The sequence below is a fragment of the Carettochelys insculpta genome, chromosome 6, assembly GCF_033958435.1.
Source record: "Carettochelys insculpta isolate YL-2023 chromosome 6, ASM3395843v1, whole genome shotgun sequence".
In the NCBI taxonomy this organism is placed as follows: domain Eukaryota; kingdom Metazoa; phylum Chordata; order Testudines; family Carettochelyidae; genus Carettochelys; species Carettochelys insculpta.
Genome location: NC_134142.1, coordinates 22,379,430 through 22,402,544, shown reverse-complemented (window position 1 = coordinate 22,402,544; position 23,115 = coordinate 22,379,430). Strand labels below are relative to the sequence as shown.

The 23,115-nt window shown below is 42.4% G+C and overlaps 1 protein-coding gene across 8 annotated transcripts in view; it reads right to left on the bottom strand.

Moving 5' to 3' along the window:
- Positions 1 to 4,292: 4,292 nt before the first annotated feature.
- Positions 4,293 to 23,115, bottom strand: part of CDC42BPB (CDC42 binding protein kinase beta) — a 131,902-nt gene continuing 113,079 nt past the window's right edge. For 3 of the 8 annotated variants that reach the window (XM_074996457.1, XM_074996461.1, XM_074996459.1), the window contains 10 exons: positions 21,619 to 21,835; positions 21,114 to 21,176; positions 13,004 to 13,600; positions 9,882 to 9,979; positions 9,694 to 9,778; positions 9,382 to 9,502; positions 9,169 to 9,286; positions 7,925 to 8,024; positions 7,771 to 7,841; positions 4,293 to 5,660 (listed from right to left, as the gene is read on the bottom strand). In XM_074996457.1, coding sequence (XP_074852558.1) covers positions 5,529 to 5,660; positions 7,771 to 7,841; positions 7,925 to 8,024; positions 9,169 to 9,286; positions 9,382 to 9,502; positions 9,694 to 9,778; positions 9,882 to 9,979; positions 13,004 to 13,600; positions 21,114 to 21,176; positions 21,619 to 21,835 — 1,602 coding nt within the window. In that variant the 3' untranslated portion in view covers positions 4,293 to 5,528. Of the gene's footprint in view, positions 5,661 to 7,770; positions 7,842 to 7,924; positions 8,025 to 9,168; positions 9,287 to 9,381; positions 9,503 to 9,693; positions 9,779 to 9,881; positions 9,980 to 13,003; positions 13,601 to 21,113; positions 21,177 to 21,618; positions 21,836 to 23,115 lie in introns of those variants that run through there. The other 5 variants (XM_074996458.1, XM_074996462.1, XM_074996460.1 and 2 more) reach the window with 4 other exon arrangements.

Here is a 23,115-nt window from a genome sequence, read left to right as displayed (position 1 = left end):
TAGGGCTTGGATACCTGAGAGGCTGAGCTGGCTTAGGTGTCTAGCTCCAAGAGTGGGTTCCCCTCTGAATCCCAAGTGGGGGGTGATCAGGCTCACTGGGTCAGCTATTTAGATGTCTCCTGATCTTTCCCCACCCCCGCCCCCTTTCCTGCCATCAGCATCTCACTCCTGGGTAGCACAGGCAGCTCCTGGAGTTGAAAATGGAAGGAGGTGGCAGGCCACCCAGGAGCTCAACTTCACCTCACCCAGCCAAGCAATGTCTAAATCCTGTTAAAAATTGAGCTTGAGTCTACATTTGCGTGCACCCAAATCATCTCGGTGTGCCCAACAGCACTGCATGCAGCTGGTCGTGCCACACGCATGCCACTTGGCTTACATTTCATTGTGAAAGTTTTGTTCTTGCAGAATATTTGTATTGCAGATTCAATTGGCAGACTGCTGAAAAGGGAGTAGAGGTGAATCATGAATGTTCACAATGCTGCTATAGAAAACTATTTCAGGAAAGATCTGAGGAGCAATAGAGGTAGCCTGTAGCTTCACAGGCAACAAGCAGTCCTGTGGCATCTTAGAGACCAGCAAATTTATAAGGTCATGAGCTAATGGTTTTACCCACAAAAGCTCATGACCTAATACATTTGTTAGTCTCTAAGGTGCCACTGGACTGCTTGCTAGTTGTTAGAAAAGCTATAAGTAGACAGGACCGAATTAATTTCTACACAGAAAGGTTTGCTGATGCCACTTGAGGATGGTGTTAAGTTTATAGGTGGAAAACATGAGACAGAGAACCAGAAACAAATGGACTGGAATTGGTGCTTCAGAAATTAGGTCTCACTAGAGAGGCAAACTAATGAGAGGCTGGACCACTCCATCCATCCATCACCTTTCAGGGGGAGAAAAAGAGATGGTTAAATTTTCAGCAGCTAGGGTGAATGGATTGTTGCTGTGACCCCAAGTTTGGATGCTAGACAATCATTGCTGCACCAGTAAGGACACCAGCCTGACACAGATTAGATCCTGCTCAGGGTTCTCTTTCCTGGTGCTTTCCCTTCCCTTTCCACCTTCCCCTTTCTTTTTGCCTTGCTTTCCATCTGCACTGCAGGGCAAAAGTATGGCAAGATAAAACAGCCCATTCAGCTCAGCCAGAGGAGGACAACTGAGGATGGGGATGACCAGACCAACCAGATGACCCTGAACAGGGAAGCTGAGCAAGAGTCTAGAATAGCAGCTGTTTTGGTTGGCCTGTCCTGTCTGCAGATGACCAAATGTCATGTATACTGACAGCATCAACCAAAACGGTATTTCCCCCATCTTTACTATCCTCTTTCCTGTGTGTTTTTGTCTGAAGCAGGAAGCTGACTCATTCCTGAGAACCGAACAAAACTAACCCTTTCTTCCCCACCAAGGACTGTCAGAATAAGACAAACCAAAATTCTCACACCGTATTAAAAAAAAAAAGATGATTAGTTTTCAATAATTGATTCCACTTTCAATTCCCTTTGCACTGCTTTGACTTTTGTGTTTCAATTAACACAATTCTAACCTTTGGCATGAATTTTAATGTGTTTGCCATGGTTGCTGTATACCCACTTCTGGTTATTGTTTAACCCTGCTTAGCGCTGGACCATGACACAGTCATGTTATTCTATCTAACCTGATCGAAGAGCACAGAGAGAATTCCCATTCCTTGGAGAAGCGATGTGCCCAACCTATCTCATTCCTTCTCCTCACCCTTAAACACAAGCAGCCTATGGTGTTGTCCAGGTAACTTTTTGCAAGCTGCACATGATTTAAGTGACTGGAAACAGAAGCCAAGCTAATTTTTCCTACAACAATGGGGCATGGGAGACCTTGGACACCTTGCTATAGTGGATTTAAAAATGGAATATATTTTACACTAAATGCATTTGTATCTAGAAATTTACCGGGCAATGCAGTTGATGGGGTGGGGTCACATGCCCATCCCAGATTTCTGCTAGGGTGGAAGTCAGGTCTACCCTAGATGATAACTGAATTAAGATATGCAACTCCAGCTACATTAATTGCATAGCTGGAGTCAATCTATGCCCTTTCAACCATTGATGCCAGAATTCCTCTTGTTGACTTCTCTGGAGTCAACACGAGCATCCTCAGTGTTTGGTTTAATGTGCCTCTGCTAGGTGTGCTAGCTCGAGCCCTGGAAGATCAACCTCCAGAGTGTCAATCCCCAGGTATGTATAGACATGCTGTCAGAGTGGCTGAAGGGACATGCCTGGGAAAGGCACTGACACTGTGCGCTCCTCTTGAGTTCTGCAAGGTGCCACCCAGAGCAGGGCAGAGGGAGCAGGCTGGCAGCAGATCAATAGTGGAACCTACGTGGAGTGGTGGGAGGGTGCAGCAGGGAGTGTCAGGCAATGAAAAGGGAGGAAAGTAAAGTGGGTGGGGTAAAGGCAGAAGAGGCCACAGACAATGGGAAGGTGGGAGAATACAAGTGCAGTTCCCTGGAAATCGAGCACTGTTATAATCATGCCACTGTTTCTACACTAAGCCCTTGGAATGCAGCAAGGCACAATCAACCCAAGAACAGCAGAAGTGTCTGAAAGCTTTCCAGAACTTCGAGTTACTGCATTCTCTCGTCAGCAACCTTACACACAACTCCAGAGACATTACGGGTACACCCTCCCCAAACTGGAGAGCAAGCTCAGTCACACTGCTCTGCACTCTCACCCAAGAGATCCATGTAATCCTTCTGGCTGATAGGGAGCAGCATTGAGCACTCCACTAAGAGTTCCATCCAGGCCTGCATGGCTGGAAGAGTAATGGTTGCTTTGAGAGTGATAATGGTTAAGAAGCGGGAAACAAGAGGAATCCTTGGCAGCGCCTATAAAAGATGATGAAAATTTGCCCAGGAAATATGTTTACAATCTAGAAGAGATCAGGTAGAAATTAGGTCTCTTCTAAAACTTCAGGGCTATGTCTAACACTTGCATTCCTCTTTCAAAAAGAGGAATGAAAATAAGGAAAACTGCAAATGAGGTGCTGATTTGCATATTTCATGCATCATTTGCATAATCTCTTTTCAGAAGAGATTCTTTCAATAGAAAAAAAGTAGTGTAGATGCAACTTTCGAAAATAAACCCCATCTTTGAAAGAATCCTTATTTCTTTAAAAAAAGAAAAAAAAAAGGAACAAGGGTTCATTTTTGAAAGGCCCGTCTTTTTTTCCCCCCTGAAAGAATTTCTTCTGAAAAGATTATGCCAATGAAGCGCAAGATATGTAAATCAATGCCTCATTTGCGTTCCACTTTGGAAAGCAGAATGTAAATATATAGACGCAGCCCAGCTTTAACCTACCCCATTGTGGCCAAGCACTGCAGCACATGTGGAATTCTAAAACAAGGTATTGTTCAGAAACCCTTGGTACACTAAGCACATGTTAAAACAATGGAACTTTAGCCTAGGCATTCAAATTCCCACTAACATTTTCATAACAGTGTTTCAATTTCTTTGGAACCACTGCTTCTTCCCAAATGCCCTGCGTCCACCGCACCCAGTTAGGGGATATTTAAACAGAAATTGAGGTCCCTTCACTTTGGTCCTCAAGAAATAATGGTTCTAAATTATTTTAAACACGCTAACATGAATCAGGGACTCAGAATGAAAACATCAATCTTTTATCATACAAAGGAAAGTTGCTGCAATTCCAGCACCACTACCAAGAGGTTCTTCTTGCCATTCAATGCGTGCACAGAAATACACATCTTTCACAATGCCCATGAATGGCATTACAAAAATATTTCTCATAGTTTTAAATTTTCAATTTTAACTGAACACAGTTAACTGAATTTACTAAGAAACTAAATCAAACACCCACAGTATTTTCGCATGTCAAGACAGACCAGTATAAACTTTTTAAAACCTCCCTCTTCTGCTTTATTGACAGGTAAATTGTTCAAAAATGTTCTCACAATCCAATAATTACAAAGACTTAGACTTACATTAAAAAAGTAAAAACCAGAAAACCTCAAAAGCAGTAGTGTCCAGCTCTAATTGAGCCCCCTTTATCAATAATCTGAGAAAAAAGAGCAAGTACTGTCAAACACTTAATGTAACAGGATTAAATGTTGACTAGAACACTCAGTTTAAACTAAATATAAGTGCACGTCCTATACAGTGTTTCAGAAAAGAACATTAGCCACTGGTATATCATTAGCCCATTGCAACCAAATTTTAAATAAGTGACATCCAACTGTCATAAAATTGGCACAGAAGGCACACTAGTGTGACAATGACAAACTGGATATGCCAGCCACTGAATTAATTACAAGCTTTTAATGAAACATGGTCACAAATCTTTGATTACTTAACGTATAATACATGGAAGCATGAGATTAAATATACACGCAAAACATCACCACTGCACGTGGGCCATAGCAAAATATACAGGAGTGTGTTGTGCATCATTCTCCATGATCAATGCTTGATTAATAATCGTGGGGGTGTTCATGCATGTGAGGATACAAGTAATGAGAAAGCAGCACCCTTGCTTACACAATCCTCTTGTTCCACTTTGGCTACCAGTAAAACAGACTGATGGTTTACTATGGGACAGTCCCTTAGTTCAAGCAGACTTTAAAGGTAGTGTTCCTGCAAGAATGCTTGCTTGCTTAAAAAATGTAGTGTATTTTTACATTGAAAAACCAAGAGAAACCACATCTCCAAAGAGGATAGCAGGAACTAAGGGTAAAATTTGTTTTCACAGCATTATTTACTGATGACTTAAAAGCCCTGACTAATGATCATGAATGATGAAGACTAAAAAGCAGGGTAAAAGTAAAATGTTACTGGTAATAGTCCTATGTACAAGACTAAAAAGTTGAAAGAAAGATAAGAAATAGTTATGCAGCTGAAATGTTATGGATAAATGAGTTAAAAGGCCACAAAACTATCACCAACTTTCATTTGGCTTCCTGATGATTCTGTTGATGCTGTGAACAACCTATAGCTTCCTATCATTCTCTTAAAGATTTAGGAAACAGTTACAGGAAAAAAAGGAAAGGTATATTCATCAGAGGATGTAACTCAACCTGCTTGCATTTCCTATTCAGAGGTCCAAAACCTGTCTAAAAGGATTTCCTGCTAATGAGACATTACATCACTGTATAGAAAAATAATATTTCTGATAGTGTTTAGTGGTCACACTAACTATCAGTATCTCCTCTTTATTTCTTTTTCAGCATAAGAATAAGACTATTTACTGGTGGCCTTTAATCCTTCTATGCACTGAAACCATCATAGCTGTGCAGAAATAAAACAAATGAATCAATAGTAACTTAACAGTGAACAATTTCGCATAAAAAGCTTGATCACTATTGTAGTGAAGGATTTTTTTTCATGTCAATATTTTGTATCTACAATCTGGATATATAATTATTTTTGTGCAACACTTGAGATTTAGCAGTCTTGGCACTAGCGTCGGAGACAGCTTTGCCTTGCTCTTGAATACTCATGGAGAACTGAATGACCAAAGCTGGAATGGTGGGAGCTGTAGTGTTATGCGTCACAGGTTGACTGATCCAGTCCATCAAGTGTAAGCTGATTCCTATGTGGAGAATTGGGACTTGGGGGCCCACTTGGATTCGAGCTGTTAGAAGGAGTAGAGTGTTTGGTTGAATCTGAATCAGGCTGTTAAAGAGGAAAAAAAAAGATTCAACTTCTTATTTAAAACACTTTACAGTCACACACAGTCAAGGTACGTTACAAATACAATAAAGGTTCTACATTCACTTTTATATTCCTTTACATTACGCTCACAAAATGAGGCAGAGGTCAAAGTGCTGAGCCAAAGCCTCCTGAAGTTACTGTGAATATTCCATTAGTGCAAACAGGGTTTGGATCAGTCTACGTGACTTACCAATACCACATAAAAATGTGGTAAAGTCAGGAAAAGAACTCAGGAGTCCCTACTACTACTTTCCTTTTCTCTGGCCACTACAAAGCTTTTCCTTTTGGAAATCAAAGTTTATTCTTGTCAACGTGATCTAGCATTTTTCAGTAAATTTCTCCCAAGTGATTTAGGTGGGCACAGAATAGGATTTGATGAACATATGGTAAATAAAAAATTTGATTCCAACACTTTATCAACACACTGAAGAACACAAATTACAAAAGAGCTTACACACTGTATGCCAGAAGCTTATGCATTAGGCCTGGCAGCATGAGGAACTCTATGGGAAGTGCTTTGATTGCATGACAAAGTAATCAGAAAGTTGCCAAATATCAGGCGGAAACCCACTGAAAAAATAGCAAGTATTTTCAGGAGACTCCTTCCAGTTAATAACTCAGTTAAGACAACTCTCGTCCATGGATATTTTCCAAACACCCTACTGGTTGTTAGAATTCCACCTACAAATCTTGGTCCTCCCTCAGTGGGCTGGCCAGTTTCCCAGTATTTTGGTGAGTTGTAACCCTTACTGGTAACACAAATCTCCTGGCTCATGTGAAGTTTCATAGGATAACTGCTGCCTTCACAGTCAATTACTCCAGAAGAGGGAATTTAAATGTAGCCCATTGTCTGAAAGGTGACATCCATGAGAACTGCCACTCACACTCAATTTTATGACATACCACCAATAATGAAATTATTCAAACAAGACACACAGTTGAGTTAATGCTGTCATCCTGCAGAAAGTTATGGGAAAACAATGACAGAAAGCTGTTTGCATCTCTTATATTATAAATTAAAATTCCTACATAATAGCAAAAAAAATTAAATGCTTAGAGACTGACTATATTACAAAATATACATTTACAAGTAACAGCAAACAACTAGAATATGGAATATGAGGGGCCTCTAGGAAGATTACTGCAATACAATAAGGAAGTCAAGAATTATAGGTGATCAGACATCTCTGAAAAATCAAGCCATTTATTAGATGCCTAAACTTGAGCCATTCAGTTAAAACTTTTGTTTTAGAGCAACTCACTCAATGAGTCAGGGGAGACTTGGGATTGGAACTCAGGGCCAAGATCTTAAAAAATGTGTGATGGTTGTGGGTGCACAAATAGAAACATTTTAAAGAGGCCTGATTTCAGAACGTAGTAAGCACCCGCACTCTGAAGATCAAGTCTTTAAAGATTTCTTAAATTGGACACCTGAAATCACAAGTCACTTTCAAAGATCTTGGCCCTGGAATTTATGTCTCAGTCACACTTCCTATTTCACTTGCACAGGGCACATGACAGCTTGTAAAAAAAAAACGTGCTGATGACAATACAGGTGAAAAATCCTATTTCGCTGGACCGGTGAAAGAAACAAACACCACCTGAAATCTTTCTCCTACAGGTAAAAACTGGCACATAGTGCAAGACATGCAAAAAACGGCATTGCATATTTCAGTGACTCAATGTACCACTCATTTAAAAGGTTGTTGGCAACAGTCTTCCTGAATCAGTGTGGAAAACCGTTTAGTGTGGATGAGACCGTGTTCAACACTGTTAGCATGACTGAATGTCTTCAGGAACACTTCAGCTTTTGGCTCTAGACGAGACTTAATCATAGCCACTGGCACATCCTGGAAGCACACTGTCAGAACCATCCTTTCAGTCTTCATAGCAGATGCTGTTTTCAGTAATTTGTCATTTGAGGCCTTGTGTGCTGGGCACAAGCTTTGCAGAAGGAAACACAGAACGCGATCTTCATCACAATGTTTCCTCACGTGTACCTAAACGTGACAGGAAAGGAAAAAAAACTAGATAGAACTGCGCCAGCATCATTTAATAAAAACCACTTTACCTCTTTGTCTAACTCCTGATCAGTGTCAGACGTACTTCTCAGAGGCATGACTGCTCCTAGATCACCACCACCTGCAGAACAAAGGCATTTTACACCTTATGTTGAAACAATCCGAGCCCTAAGTTAGAACAGACCTGCTTGTTTTCAGTCTTACTTGATGAGGGCCATGAAATGTAGGTTTTGCTTCTCTGCTGCTGTCGTGAAGCTGCGGGGGGGGGACAGCCTTTTTCATCCTGGGTGGGAGGCAAAACACTCTGCAGTACAAACCAAACACACGTTTGGTCAGTAACAAGATCTTTCCAAGTTAAGGTCCTCTCTTGTGACAATTCTAGCATAATTCAACACCCACATGCTTGGAACCATTACACAGAATGGTTTATAGAAACAAAGTCAATGCCCCTACTTGATCAAACCCATGGAGTATCAGAAATACACCCCTTTCAAACCACCGCAGTGAAACAGAAGGGAAGGACTGAACCCCAAGCAACCAGCCGAAATTCATTCCAGCTGCTGGAAACAGGAGCCAAAGGAACTTGGCAGGCAGCAAACCCGTTTCACTGGGCTAAGGACATCACCACTTGCTGGTTTCCTGTCTACTCCTGCTGGAAGGAAAGGTACAGTATCCTTGACTGAGCTAGCAGAGAAGGACGAGAGAGGGAAGCTGGGAATTTCAAAATGGGAAGTATGAAAGATTAGGATGTACCTTCACAACTTTCTTATCTTTGTTTTATTTTAGCAGCTGACGCCACAGTATACTTGTTAAATCCAAGTACAAAAATAAAGCTATGAACAGTGACTTACAAGCATGTTAGTAATTATCTTCCAGTTGTGCTAGTTTTTGCTGTAGTATTGGTAAAGGGCACAGCACACCATTCCGGTTCTAAAGGTTTAGAGCTACTCCTACCCTTGCTAAGGAGGCAGAGGAGGGACAGGAAGAGGAAGAAAGCAGAGAGAAGCCTTGCAGTGAGGAATGGCCATTCTGAAGAAAAATTTCTGCAGATATAGGACTCATGTGATAGATGTGCTCAAAGCCTGTTGGAGGTGATATCAGAGCAGAGTGACGAGAGGATGAGGGGGAAGGAAATTCATTCTGTTATTTTAACAAAACAAAGAAGAAAGAGGAAGGGGGAAGATTGATTATTTACAAAACACTATCAAAACTACTGGAAATGACATTTCTTTCAGCTTTTCATGCTAAAGCCAGCTAACAACTTCCGTGCATAAGACTCAGCAGCACTGTGCATTGCAGGAGCGTATTTAGTGAAACCATGGCTTGAAAGTGACTAATGGCTCTGAAAGATTTTGAATTTAATGCTCAAACCTTAGACAGTCCATTTCCATTACTGCTCAGCGCAAAACTGAACACACATGTATTCCTCCCTGTTATATTTATTTTACCAGTGGGAGATCCATGAGGACTTGCATTCCATCTCCTGGTCCCATATGAGCCACATGGTTGAAATTCGTTGGGTTAGAAATCATTTTTGATCTTAGTTCAGGGTCTCTCAGCATTTCTCTGAAAGAGTAACATTTCATGATTAACGCTTTCACAATCCTAGCTTCTCCACTTCAATAGGTACAAACTGCTACGCAGCAGTATTAAACCCTTACCGCCTTTGCTGTAATCGCTCTTCCTCAGGAACCTTGAAGACGAATCTTCTTTTACTTCTGGTTCGCAGCATTTGCTTTTTACTGTTATCAGATGTTTCTGGCACACTGAGGACAGCGCCTACTGTAACACATAATGCAATTACACACAAACACTTCAAACAACAGAATTTTCCAAAGCATGTTGGAAACAATAAAGGATTCTTAGAATCTAAAATTTTGTCTTGCTTGAGAGTTAGGAAGCGATTAGAGCTGATTTATCTTCCCATACTGAAGTCTATTACGCCACTCTTGCCCTCCTTCAAGAAGACTAACCTGAAAACTTGTTCTTGAAATATATTAGTCTTGGAGGTTCACAATTTAGGAGATTCAGTGTGCCCTCCATATTTAATGGTCTGATCTGTTTTGGAGATAAAAAAAGAGATAAAATTGTTGTAGTGTATATTCTAAAAGAGCCCATTCCAAATCACAGTTACACTGTGCAACAGACACAAACAACTTACTCTTCTTAGACCAATTGTCTGAACCCATTCCATAGTGTTAACATCGAAGACATCAATGCCATATTCACTGTACACAGTAACATAGGAAGAATTGCAACCTAGTACAGGCAAAAAACAAAAGTCAAGGAGTGTTCAAGAAGTCTGGAGTGGGCATACATTTGAGCATTGCTTTACCACTATTTATTCCAGGAATGTATGTGTAAGATAAGATTAAAGTATATAGCTATTCAAGCCAACTCTTAAAAGAAAAAGAACACTTATCTCTGTCAAGCTGAAGTTAATGTTGATGGAAATAGAGGGTTGCTATGGAAAATAGTCACCAACCCGCAAACCCTCTTTACTATTAATTTTGGTTACATTTACTACTTTTGACTTCAAGTCTTGGTTTAATACTCTCAAGACGTTGCCCTCAGTCTGGACAGCAAGTGTCAGAAATGTAAATGAGTTATTTGATAGGAAATGAACTGCAATTAACATCCTTCTTAAGGCCACCATGTCTAAGGAAGCAGCTTATAGTGCATTCTAAAAGTGAGTCATGGTCTACAACTATAAACAGACCACATGCAGTGGAGCCCGTTTGTGAGGTAAGTCATCAAGTTACACTTTACATCTTAATGCTCATTTCCTTCCTCCTTCTGTTGGAATGGTTTACACATTTATGTTACTCTACCGAGGTAAATGGAACATACTTAAAGAGCTTCAAACCTCACCATTTGCTTTCTCTCTTTATGAATCGCCTACATTAGGTATGTCATAGATTTAAATTTAGCTCAGAAAAGAAAAAAAGCAATGACCATGACATTTTAGCAACCACAAGCTGGGGCCTGCTTGTGGTTCCTAAGAAAGAACCACCATTATAGATCACATAGTATTTAGAAGAAGAAAGAGAAGTACTCAGCTGTCAGGACTGCCTCAATAAATCTTAGAGGGTAAAAACCCTAACAGGGACACAGATTTCAACATGCAACTAAATGCCTGCAAGGAACTGATGTGTGCTATTGTAGCTAAAACAGAATTTCTCTCACAGGAAGCCTGGTGTAGCTCACTATCAGCAATCATGTCTTGAGAAGAGAACCTCACCCAGACATGACTTGTTCAGACAGATATGCACTCCACTCAAGTTAGTGTCTTAATGTCTCCATCAATGGAAGACAGACATACTCCATCACAGACAACTTCTCCAGTAAGCAATCCCTCAGGATTGACAGCATTGCTAAAGGAGAAAGAACCTCTACTGGTTTTATAATCTCATGATGGAGTACCTAGCAGGAAGGAATAGAAAGGCTTCACCAATAAAACACCAGGACCAAGGCAAGGGGAGTGGGCTGGTGAAAGTAATAAGCTTCTTCTGTAGGTAGTTGAGCTTAGTTAAGCCAGATCAATCTGCAGCCAATGCCAAACAGAATCACATGTGCAAAATTATTCTAAAAATATGTATAATACTGAAAGATAACAGAAACACTCCAATAAAACCAGTGCACCCAGTCTATGGAACTAAGATTTTAAAGTACATTTGCTGATTACATCCCATCCCTGTGGCCATCTCCAAGCTCTTATGTACAGAACCAAGTCACTAAGGCAAGCAAGCAAATAATTTCTATTCTGAACATTTAAAATAAAACAAACTAATAGAGTCTTGTTGTTTGAGGAATTTTACTATCAGCTTTAGCAGCTAGTTGACTGATTGGCTTAATTCATTATTTAAACAATGCTACTTTCCTGGTTTTCAGTCCTTTGGAACATACAGTCATTGCTATTGAAGTGCCAAATAATTGTAAGGCTTATTATAAGCAATCAATGGAATAATGCTTAAAGAAAGTTCTAAGCCGCTATGTAATTCAGCAACTCATTTGTGCCTCTTTCAAATCAACATACCTCAAAATTACAGCTGGTTGGAAAACAAGATACAATTTTGCATATTTTTGTAAACTCTTTTGTTTAAAAAACAATGGATATAAGTTTTATTAGCACCTCTGCCAAAAATGCAGTTTTTGAACCCTGATATCTTCTGAGTACAGTAATCCCTCAATTTACATGCTGGTTGTGTGCTGGGCAACCGCCGTGTAAATCAAATTTCACGTAAATTGGGGGGTGGGGTTGGGGAGATCCCTGGAATTCCTCTGGCTGGAGGAGCAGGCAGCTGGAGCCTCTGCAGAGCTCTGCTGCTCCCCAGCTTCGGGAAGCCAGAGCGCAGCAGCATTTGGCTGCTGTTCCAGCCACCCTCTTCCCCAGGCTGGGAGAAGGAGCACAGCTGCTGGGTTTCCCCAGATGGGGGAAGTGTGTGTGGAGCAGGGGGCAGCCACGCGGCCTCTCCCATCTGGGGGGCACACAGCTGCCTGAGACACAGCTTCTCCCAGCTGCGGGGTGGGGTGTTTGATTTGCACTTAACTCGCGTTAATGTGAGTTAAGTGCAAATTGCAATGGCTCTCCTCAAGGGTTTACTGTACCAGTTGGAAATTGAGTTCCAGGCTTCGATGGACTGGATTTCCAATGCTATAGAACTGCCATGTTCAATACACCATCTGTTCGCCACACACGGCGAACTGGACACCGCGGTTTGGCGAAGCAGCTCGTTAGAGCCACACATGGAGTACACTCTGCACATGTGCCCAACCACTTGGTGGGACAAGCCCACGGCAGCAGCGGCAGCGCCTCCTCCAGCTCACTTGGGGCCACAGAACAACTCGTCTGGGGCTGCTGGGGGTGGCTGTGGTGATTGTTAACTTCCTTTTGAACACCACTGCTACAGAAAGTGTCTTGATGACAAAAGTATTTTAAATCCACTGACAGAGCAAAAAAGATTTTAGTAAAGAATTGTACAATTTATGCTGCCTTTTGCTCTCTCACATCTCAGTTAATCAGACATTAACTTATTTAAAAGAAAGCATCATCTTGCTTTATATTTTCATGAATTTTTCTGTCTCCTGTGACCTGTAAAAGCTGCTTTCCTATAGTAGGTAGGAGTTCTCCACACAATGGTCCTTAATCCTACAAGTTAACACATCAAACCTTAAAGCTGTAGAAATTGAGACACAAACCAAAGCAAAATAGAATACATGCTGATTATTTTTAGACAAGTAAAGCAGCAACAGGGATATGGCAACAGAAAAACATATACATACTACAGGCAACGGGAGTTGCAGGCCACATTAGTTCCTGCATGCGTGACCTTCGACCTTGTGAATCGACGTACACTCCCATATGGCTGAAGCAAAGCAGGTATTCCTCATTACTGAGCTCCACAGCACAAAGGGCATCAAAAGACTGCTGTGAGAGGAACATAAGCGAGGGGTCATTAGGATTTACCAGGTTTATAGATTGTCCATCTCCCTGGATGTTCAATAGAGAGAACCCAGACTGGTAGCCAACACAGAGCTTCTCCTTGAAAACTGCCATCCACTGTACATTTCCTGGGGCCTGAATTTCAGTGAATTTTTTATGGAAAGGTTTAGTTCTGTGAATTTCATAACATAGAACCTGTCGTTTGACAGCCACAAACAAACAAGTCACAGAGCTTTTCTTCAGCGTTCCTGTTATAATCAACTGGCAGCCTTTAGTTTCTGGAAGTTTCACGTCAAAGTTGCTTTCTGATCCATCCAGGGAGGCCCATGGGTATAGGTGGACATGATGGTTCCTGCCACAGATGAGGATAATAATTTTCTCTTTGGGCACAAGCTCAATCTGGTACACTTTCTTACAGTCAGCAACTCGGACTATCACTGCAATGAGAACAAAAGGAATAAATGACAGCAGTGTATGTAGGCCTGGAAATATTACATGGCAATGCACACATTAAAAAGTTAGACTTACGGACATATCCCAGTAGAAAGGGACACATTGCCCTGGCTCTAGACTCTCCTTGCTAATGCTTAAATACACAACCAAGAAATAATCCACTTTAGTAGTGCCCCTCACTTTTCAACCATAAAGTCACATAGTTCCAGCAACACTCAGTAGCAAAAAACATGCCAGGTCTTGAAGATCTCCCTCCAGAGTCTTCACGTTCCCCCAAAGCTAAGGAAATACAAACATGCCTTGTGCGTGACCATATGGACACTTTAACGACTTTGCTCCCAGAGAAAAACATTTACACCGTTAGTAAAGGAGGTGGCGGGATGGGGTGAGGGGAAGAAAGCAATTTTTTTTTAAATGCCAAGGAGAGGAAAACTCAAGAGCACTAAGATGTTAGACAACAGTTCATTGACCTGAAGTGGGAAGGTAGAAAGAACTAAAGAATACAAGAGTGGAAAAATAAGCACCTAACAGAATAGTGAGTGGCTCTAGTAAAACATTCAATATTTCAAGGTTTAATAAGTAAAAAATATGAAATATTGATTTTTTCATATTAGCATGCATGTTGTCTTGTAAAACTTCAGAGTTTTTCTTTAATAGTAGTGAAAACATTTAAGTAAATAATACTTATAAATACTCTTCAACCTCTTTAACCTGGCAATTTTGGGAAATAGGCTATGCCAGATTATGGAATTTCTAGACCTTGGGCGTTCACCATAATGAAGGGTAAACAAAGTCTATTTCTACAGCTTTTGTATGTACGAACCATTATGGAGTACTGTACATGTCATAGCCTAACTCCATGATGCACCGTATTTAAATGGTTACTTTGCTTTATCATTGTATGCAGGTCAGTAAGCAGAAAACCACTAACTGTACAGTACAGAGCTCTGCCATTTCTCATGTTTACGAGCTAAATTTGTGCTAGACAGTACGGTATATAGGTGTACATATTTTTTTGTTTTGTTTCACTGTATTTAAAAACTTTTGATTTTATTATTATGGTGCTCCATCCATGTGGGAGTCCAAACCACAGGTGTTTCAGCATTACAGAAACCAAGATTAAGGAGTTTCAATGGTAGTAAATACTGGTTAAAATAAAAGAACCCTCCTCAGGAGCTTGCACACTGTTTGAAAAAGTAGTCTGGTAAGATATGAGGTCCTACAAATATTTAAAAAAAAAAAAAAAAAAAAAAAAAAAAAAATTCGAACCACATGAAAGTAAAAATCTTTGTAGATTTTGCCCCTCTAGCACAGAAATAATATATTTGCAGAAATGTTCCAACAGGTTACACTTGGTTAACCATATCTTGCCACAAATAAAACACAACTTTTGCTCGTTGTCCAAGTCTAGCCCCCATATATTTTAATTTAAACATACATAAGCTGTTTACGTAGATCATGGCTACAACCATTAGATATAACCAGGTATCAATCAACTTGCATTAAAAACAACAGCTGCTGGGGAAAAAGGGATGAGAAGATTATTACTTATGAAAATATTTTGGTAAAATCTAGGAACTTGCCATAGCACACAGTATAAACATTTAAGGCGTATATAGTTTAATTTTCTGAAAAACTAAGGTGGTGTGATTTTCTTACTCTGTACTACTTGTGACAATTAACCGTACTAGAGAATCAGTTTTAAGCGCTTCTTTGTTAGATGAGTATGGAAATTGCATATGTAACTACTCACTTAAACAGTCTTCTACTGAAGTCAATAGGATTACTCACAAGCCCAGTTTTGCTCATACTTATTTGCTAACAAGATGATAGACATAGGGAGTAGAATGAAAAGAGCAGTATTTAATACTGGTAAGAATGGATTCCAAATAAGTATCATTTCACACACTATAAACCAGTTCCTCAGGCAGTGAAACTTATGAAATTCATTCACATACTATCAAGATCAATGCTAGCTGCTGTCATTATGCAATATATAAAACTGCACAGGAATAAAAAATATTCAGGTATTTCTTTTTATAGGAACTAGAACCCCCATATTCTGGAGAGAGAGAGAGAGAGAAGAAAAAAATGGTTATTCACTGTTGTAACTGTTCTTCAAGTTATGTTGCTCATATCTATTCAAGTTAGGTGTGCAGGTACCGCATGCACTTTTGTTGTTAAGTTTTAGCTTACCTGCCACCCATCACGTCAGCTGTGGAGCTGCCTGGGGTGGCACTGGCAATCCTACCGCCTCTTTTGGCGAACCCTGCCAATCCCACCGCCTCCTTTTTTGCATCTGCTAAGGAGCTGAGGCTGAGACTTTGGAAGGAGCAGAACTGAGGACACTTACAGTTGCTCCCATGCCCAAAAAGGTCCAACAGAGGAAAGCAAAGTGGAGACAGAGTGGAAGATGCCCACACGAATCGACTACTCATGAGTGAGTAACCGGTGACTGTGGTGGTCTGCCAGCTGGTTCTGGCAGCCTGGGAGAAAAGATGCTTCCAGTCGGATAGAGTGAGCTATCTAGAGTTCCCACCAGTGCAGAGCTTCCGAGCAGAGCAGGGAGAAGCATGCACCTCCAATGGTTGATATAGTACCTGGCTGTGGTATTGTTTTTGAGGACTGCAATAGAGCAGCTGCAGAGAAAAGGGAGGCAGGCTAGACAAGTGAGGCAAACAGCGCACACTGATGTGGTGAGATGACTCCTTGAAGCTATGCAGGCAAGAGCTGGTCTGCTCCCCAAACAGCCCCACTCTGTTGAAAGGGAGCTCCTGGATCATTTGTTGGACCATGGGCAGTAGACTGGATGGCTGTAACCAGGCCACTCAATGCATGGCAATTCCCAAAGCAACAGACTGGGCAGTGGCATCTCCTGAATCTAGGGAGGCCTGTAGACTGGGGCACTGTTTCACCTTCTTGCCAGATGGCATAGAACTCCTCCCGTAAATCCTCGGGCAAGGAGTCATTAAATTTAAAGCGAGAGGACCAGGAATCCTAATTATAATGAATTAGGGTAACCAACATGTTAGCTATCCTGGGCAACAAGCCTCCGTGGAGTAAACATTTCTTTTGAATAGATCCAGGCACTTCGCACTCTTAGATTTTGGGGCTGGAGCCTGTTGACCCTGTCACTCCTTTTCACCAACTGCATCCACCACCAGGGAGCAAGTGGGAGGGGCAGTGTACACATACTCAAACACCTTGACAAATATTTGTGCTCCATCCCCATTCAGTGGGAGGAATGTAGGCAAGAGTTTGTCAGATGGTGGTGGTGGTGGTGGACAAAATGGTCTTACTAAACCCAAGGGCCACAGCAAAGGACCCTCCAATGTGAGGATGTGCACTGTGAGATCATCTGACTTCGTGACCACCACCATGGAAAGGTTGAGGCTGATAGTCGCCTGTCGATGGAGGTCCTGAAATGCTCAGAAGTCCATGGCTGGAGGACCTGAAAAGAACGTACCTGCTATTGCCTTATCCAGAAAGGAGCTGGAGGAAGCCAAGGGTGGTCACCACCTGTGCTGAAATCTGGGGCTGTTCAGGTTGCAGGGTAGGAGAAGCTATCACCAGAGAAGTAGAAGTTTGAGGAGCCGGAGGAGGACAGCTAATTGTAGCCTCAGGAGTCAGAGGCACAGCGCGTGCCCAAGGCATCCAAAATTGCTACATGGAGGGAGGCCACTGAGGAGCTCCCATGTCCCTATGCAGGTGGGAGTCGACCAGGACTGTGAAGTCAGCTAGGATTGAAGCAGGAGGGTCATTTTGGGGCCACCCTGTTTGGAGCCATTGGTGGGGAACGACGAGCCATGGCAAGCTGGGACCAATAAGGTGAGCGAGACCAATGAGGAGAGTGAGACTGGCATGAAAAAGTGGGACCAGTTCCGAGATGGGGATCATTGTCAAGAGCAGGACCGGTGCCAAGAAGGAGACTGTCACTGAGAGTAGGATCACTGCAAGGAACGAGGAGAGCAGGACCTGAGTGCAAATGAAGACTGGTGCCAATAGTGGGACCAATGAATTCAGCAGGACTAGAGTCGAGATGATGGCTGGCATGCTGTGGAAGATGGGCGTCAAGAATACAATCAGTGCGCCTGTAATACTGGAGGTTTTTCTAGGCATGGCTGAGAGGGCCAAACCAGGGCAAATTGTTATAGACCAATACTGGGGGTCCTCCACTATAAGGCACACTGAAACAGTCACGAAGAGCATCTCCACTGGCACTCTGGCCAGGAAGAAGTCAGACCAGCAATTTCCACAGACACTCTACTTTTCCTTGCGCCACAATCAGTATCCCTCCTTACGCAGATGAAAGGTTATGAAAACCAGTCTCACCAAAGCTGAACAAGTTCTTCCAGTCTGAAAGGACCAGATACATTCCCAAATCAACATATGAGTCCTTCTTTGGTGCCAGGCATGAAGAGGAAGGCGGTGCGCCCTGCCCTGGAAGTTGAAGTGCCAATTCCATAAGAAGCTGATGGAGACGAAAGTCATGTTTTGTATGAGTCTGGGGCTTGGAACCCCTGCACATTTGGCACTCACTCATCAGCCTGAAGAGCTTCCCCCAGAAAACGAATGCAGCAGTTGTGGGGGTTACTTGTCAGCACAGACTTTGAGCAGGAGCTCCATTGCTTGAAGAATTAAGACTTTTGCATACCCCAATCCTCAGAAGGGACGGGAAGAAAAGAGAAACCCTTCCCCACCCACGGACTGCCTAACACAAACTAGCTAGAAAACAATGGCTATGCTAAAGAACTACTTACAACTATTAACACAGTAAGGAACTAGGGAAAGCTGGTATAGCAACAAGTACTCGGCCACAGTTCCAACAGTGCAAGAGTGGTTAGTAAGATGCAACTGGGGGTAGTCATGTCGGCAGGGTCATATACGTGACTCCGTACCAGCACCACTCCAGGGGGTTCAATAGCCCACTGATGGGTAGCAGGTAGGGTAAAACTTTCCAAAAGTCATGCATGCGGTGTGTGCACACATAACTTGAACAGATATGAGCAACTCATCTCAAAAATAAATTGTATGTTTCCCCTCTTTCCTTTTTAAATCAAACATTTTGCACAATTCCACAATATATATTATGTCAGTACTTTCCTATAATGTATCCCTGGCAGTTGTTTTTATTCAATGTCTTTCTATTCAGTTGGTTTAAGTCCAATAAAAATAATGAATCAAGAAATAATCTACTTTACATTTTGTATTTATTGCTATATTTTCTGTTACTCCAAACTGAGTATTAAATAATTTACAGGATTACGTTGTATTAGGAAAAGGAAATTAGATTTTGGATTGCTGGAGGGATTTAAGAAGTTCACTCACTGTATATTAACATTGGTGACCTACACGTTGACACTGGAATTCAAGCACTATAAAATTAGATAATTAGAGACCTGTCCCTCAGGAAGTTCCAGGATATTACTCTGGCAAATCCCAGCATTTACATTTTTCAAAACTGTTAAAGTGTGCCCTTGAATCTTTTAATCTGCATGTCATGGTCTCCAATGCCACTTTATTTCTCCATAATTTTAATTCATCACTGAAGGGGTAGTTTACTATGGTGAGAGATTAGCTATAAAGATATATGATATAGTTAAAGCTGCAAGATTTTACTGGTCCACAAACGCCAGATGTAATATTGTCTACCTTTACGTTAGGAAAGTATCAGTCTTGTACCATTTGTAATGGCAGAGAAAACAAACGGGTCTACAAATTACTTAGGGTATTGTGAAAGACTGAAAAATGAAAATAGCAGTAAGCTAATTTCTAGCAGGTATCCCTCCCCAAGAGGAGATCTGAACATACATAACTCAATTAACTAACCTGTTCTGACCAAAGACATCACCTGCATGACTGACATCACTTGTATTACTTAACAGCATAATGAGGTAAATATAACACCGCCAGGATTCTATCACACAACTTAACTATTTGTGCTTTGCAGTTTTATGGAAAAGGGGCTGATATTAGAAGTACTTACCATTGAGAAGTGACCATGTTTGTTTCCATCTACTTTCCCTGCTGGATTAAGGTACACTTCCCCCAGCACTCCCCCCGCTTTTGTCTGTGGAAAAATCAGGTTGCAGGGAGTACACCTCCACTTCCTTAATATACTAGCTGTGATAGGTGGTAACTAACAGCTAAATCCCAATACTACATGAAGTCTGTGAAGTATTTCAATGAAGGGCTACATAGTAGTCCTCTTTCCACTGTATTGCCTAGGGCTGCGGTGTCCAATACACTCTCTATTTGCAGCAGGGTGGGGTGAACTGTGGCTCAGGAGAGCCGCACACATGGGGTGCACCTCGGCACACATGCCCCAGCACATGGTGAGACAAGTGCTTGGCAGCAATGCGGGAGGCGGTCCCTGCGGTAGTTTCTGTGGTGCCAGCTGGGAGTTCTGCGACTCCCTCGGCTCTGGCGCACCTCCTGCTGCCCGGATCTTGTGACCTCAGATCCAGCAGTGACTCCAGTGAATTGGGTGGAATATACGGGGGTCCAGTGGGTTGGGAAGCATTATTTAGACCAAGGGGCATGCCGTGAGGGCCTATGGCAAATATGCAAGGACGATAACCACAAGTATGGAGATCCTTGCTTTAGTATTGAACTCCACTGGCCTAGGACCTACTGTGTGTGCATGCGGCTGGCCCTGATCACCAACTCCAGGAACGGCTGGAAACAGCCTTGGTCAAATCCACTGGCTAACACCAATGTAAGAGGGAAGTGGAGGACAGCTGTTAGAATGAGAAGGGGAAGGAGTAGCAGAGAGGACACTTGAGCTGAAGCTGTAGGAGAACCTCAGTGCCGGGAAGGAGAGCCAGATAAGAACAGCAGGTAAGAAAGATTCAGCACCTACAGATTCAACTCTCACTTTGACTGCCAGCCACCACTACACACCGTAATGTTAAATCAATGGAAGCAGGAATCAAGTTTCTTTTATTGAGAGACAGAAGACAGAAGAAAAAAAAGGGCATTAACAACAGGAAGCTCTGCAAAGTTAATAACTATTCAACATGCTAGCAAAAATACAGAAAGCAACATCCCAATATCTTGTTTTACAGCAGCGTAAGTAATGACTGTGCAGGTTGAAACAAGTCAGCCTGCAGGATAACTTATTGAAGTTACTGGGTTTTTTCCTCCAATATGTTCTAAATAAGCCCAGCATTTTTCTTCAATAAGTGCCTGATTATTCACTTCACAAAAGACTAAATGCTGTGTGCCCTGAATCCTGGAGTACTATGGTGAGATTTATGTGATCTACTACGCTCAGTGAGCTGGCCCCTTAATTTGAGGCAGTCAGCTAAGTATAATGGTATTGACTCTATTAGTATTTATACCTCACGTTTAAATGTCCATCTCTTGCCAGTTAACTGCATGCTGGTATAAACTATACATAAAGGGCTACTGTGTAAGCTATATTAAAAGAGCACTAAAAAGTACAGAAACTCTTATTCATTATGCAATTATTGTATGCACAGAGATCTAACTTACCATCCCGGGTCACCTCTACCACATACAGCCCTTCTTCTGAACCAATTGCTATTCTATCTCGATCTAAACAAAAGGGAAAGGAGAAAGAGCCATGAATCCAAATGTGTAATGTTATCTTAGAGATACTGGAAAATGTTCAAAAACCAACAGCTGAAATAGCCTTGTTGACTTTTATGTGAGTTAAATGTATACTTTATTTTAGATAAAGAACATGATAATTATTTTTCTCAAGAAAATAAGCATAGCAGTAATCACAACAAAACTGTTTACGCTTTTTTTTTAAACTTTTTTGGAATTAAATCAAAATTATGTATGTACTTCTTTCTGCAAACAATCTTTTGAAGGGAAAATTAAGATCAGCATCTTAAAATTTTTTTACCATCAAACTTCTATGGGAAGACATTCAGCTGAGGAATTTACTTAAGGTGCTGCACATTGAATATTGTTGTTCACCTCAATCTTACAGCAGTGCACACAGTTAAATGTAAGGTTAAAGTGGACATACCTACAATAGCAGCAGCTAAGCTTGTTTTAATAAGAGGCAGTGTACTGTCATAGGCTTCTTGTGGAGTATGTACAATGTGGTTTTTAAGCCTGTTTTTGTGCAGGATAGATTGCAACCCTTCCAGGATTCCAACCCATTTTCTCTTTTCATTCTCATTTTCTGTCAGGATCAGTAGTGAACAGGTCTTTGAAGGGAAGCCTAAGAGAGAAGCTGTCACCTTAACAGCCAGAGAAAACAAAATTAACACATATGTGGAAAATACAGTCTCTATATACACAACAGAGGTAGACAAAGTGTGGTTCTTTCACATTTGAAGTTGATTTCCCATTCTCTGTCCACCAGGAATGAGTGCTTGAGGCTTCTGCCCTGTGTCAAGATGGTGGGCCTAGGGTAGGGATGGGGAAACTGACCCACAAAAATCAGTCAGGGGACCGCACAAGCGAGAAGAAAAACACCAAAACCCCACCACCTCTCATTGACATGGTCCTCTTATTACCCTCACACACCAGCCTAGAGGGGACAGAGCTGGTACATTTTGTGGGCCCCTAAAAGCTTTGATAGTGGTGCCATAAACAAGCAGTTCAGTGTGGGAGGGGGCTACCAGGAAGCAGGCTTGGGGTGGGGGTCTCTGTGGGAGGGAGGATGTAGGAGTGGGCTTGGGATTGTGCAGGAGTGATGTGTAGAAGTGGGCTACAGATGGGGGGCATGGGCAGGAAAGGGGTATAGCAGCAGGTTGGTTGGCGGGGGGGGTCTAACCAGGAGGGGAGTGAAGGAGAGGGGTGGGAGTCTGGGCAGGTAGGGAGTGCCGAAGGGTTTAGGGCAGACAGTCTGGAAGGGAGAGCTCAGAATGTGGGGGAGGGGCCTAGGAAGGAAGGTGTAGGAGCAGGATGGGAGTCGGGGTTCAGGAGCAGTGGAGGGGCATGGGGTCTGGGCAATGGGGGCAGCTTACGCGTACAGTATCTGGGGGATGCACATGGCTCTGTGTCCCGCACCTCCCCCCCAACACTGCTGAAGCACCACCCTCCACTGCTGTGATTGGCTGGAATTCTGGCCAATATGGGTGGCAGGCAAAGCCTTCAGGCAGTGCTGCTGTTGCTCCCCCACTCCCTTCCCGGCTGGGAGAACTGCAGAACCCATGGGGTGGATCCAGCCTCAGCTTGTCTGGCTCCAGCCCACGAGATTTGGAGCTTCCCCACTCCACTGTGTCCCAGATGCTGGGGAGGGGAGCCCCAAGCCTCCAGGGCCCAATCCAGGCAGGCTGGGAGATCCCCACCCCTTCCCCAGAGGCTTCTGCCAGAGATAACTGGTGCCCGATGGAAGGGCAGGAGCACAATTTAGAGGTCCACTCCTCCAATGACTTGAGTCACTCCCTCCCCGGTATGCCCTCCTCTTACTCTCCTGCAGCTCCCAGGTGTTCCTCAGGCTGTGGCAACAGCTGGGTGCTGCAAGGAGGGGCTACTGCTTTAGCTCTGTGTGGAGAAGCAGCAGTAAAAGCAG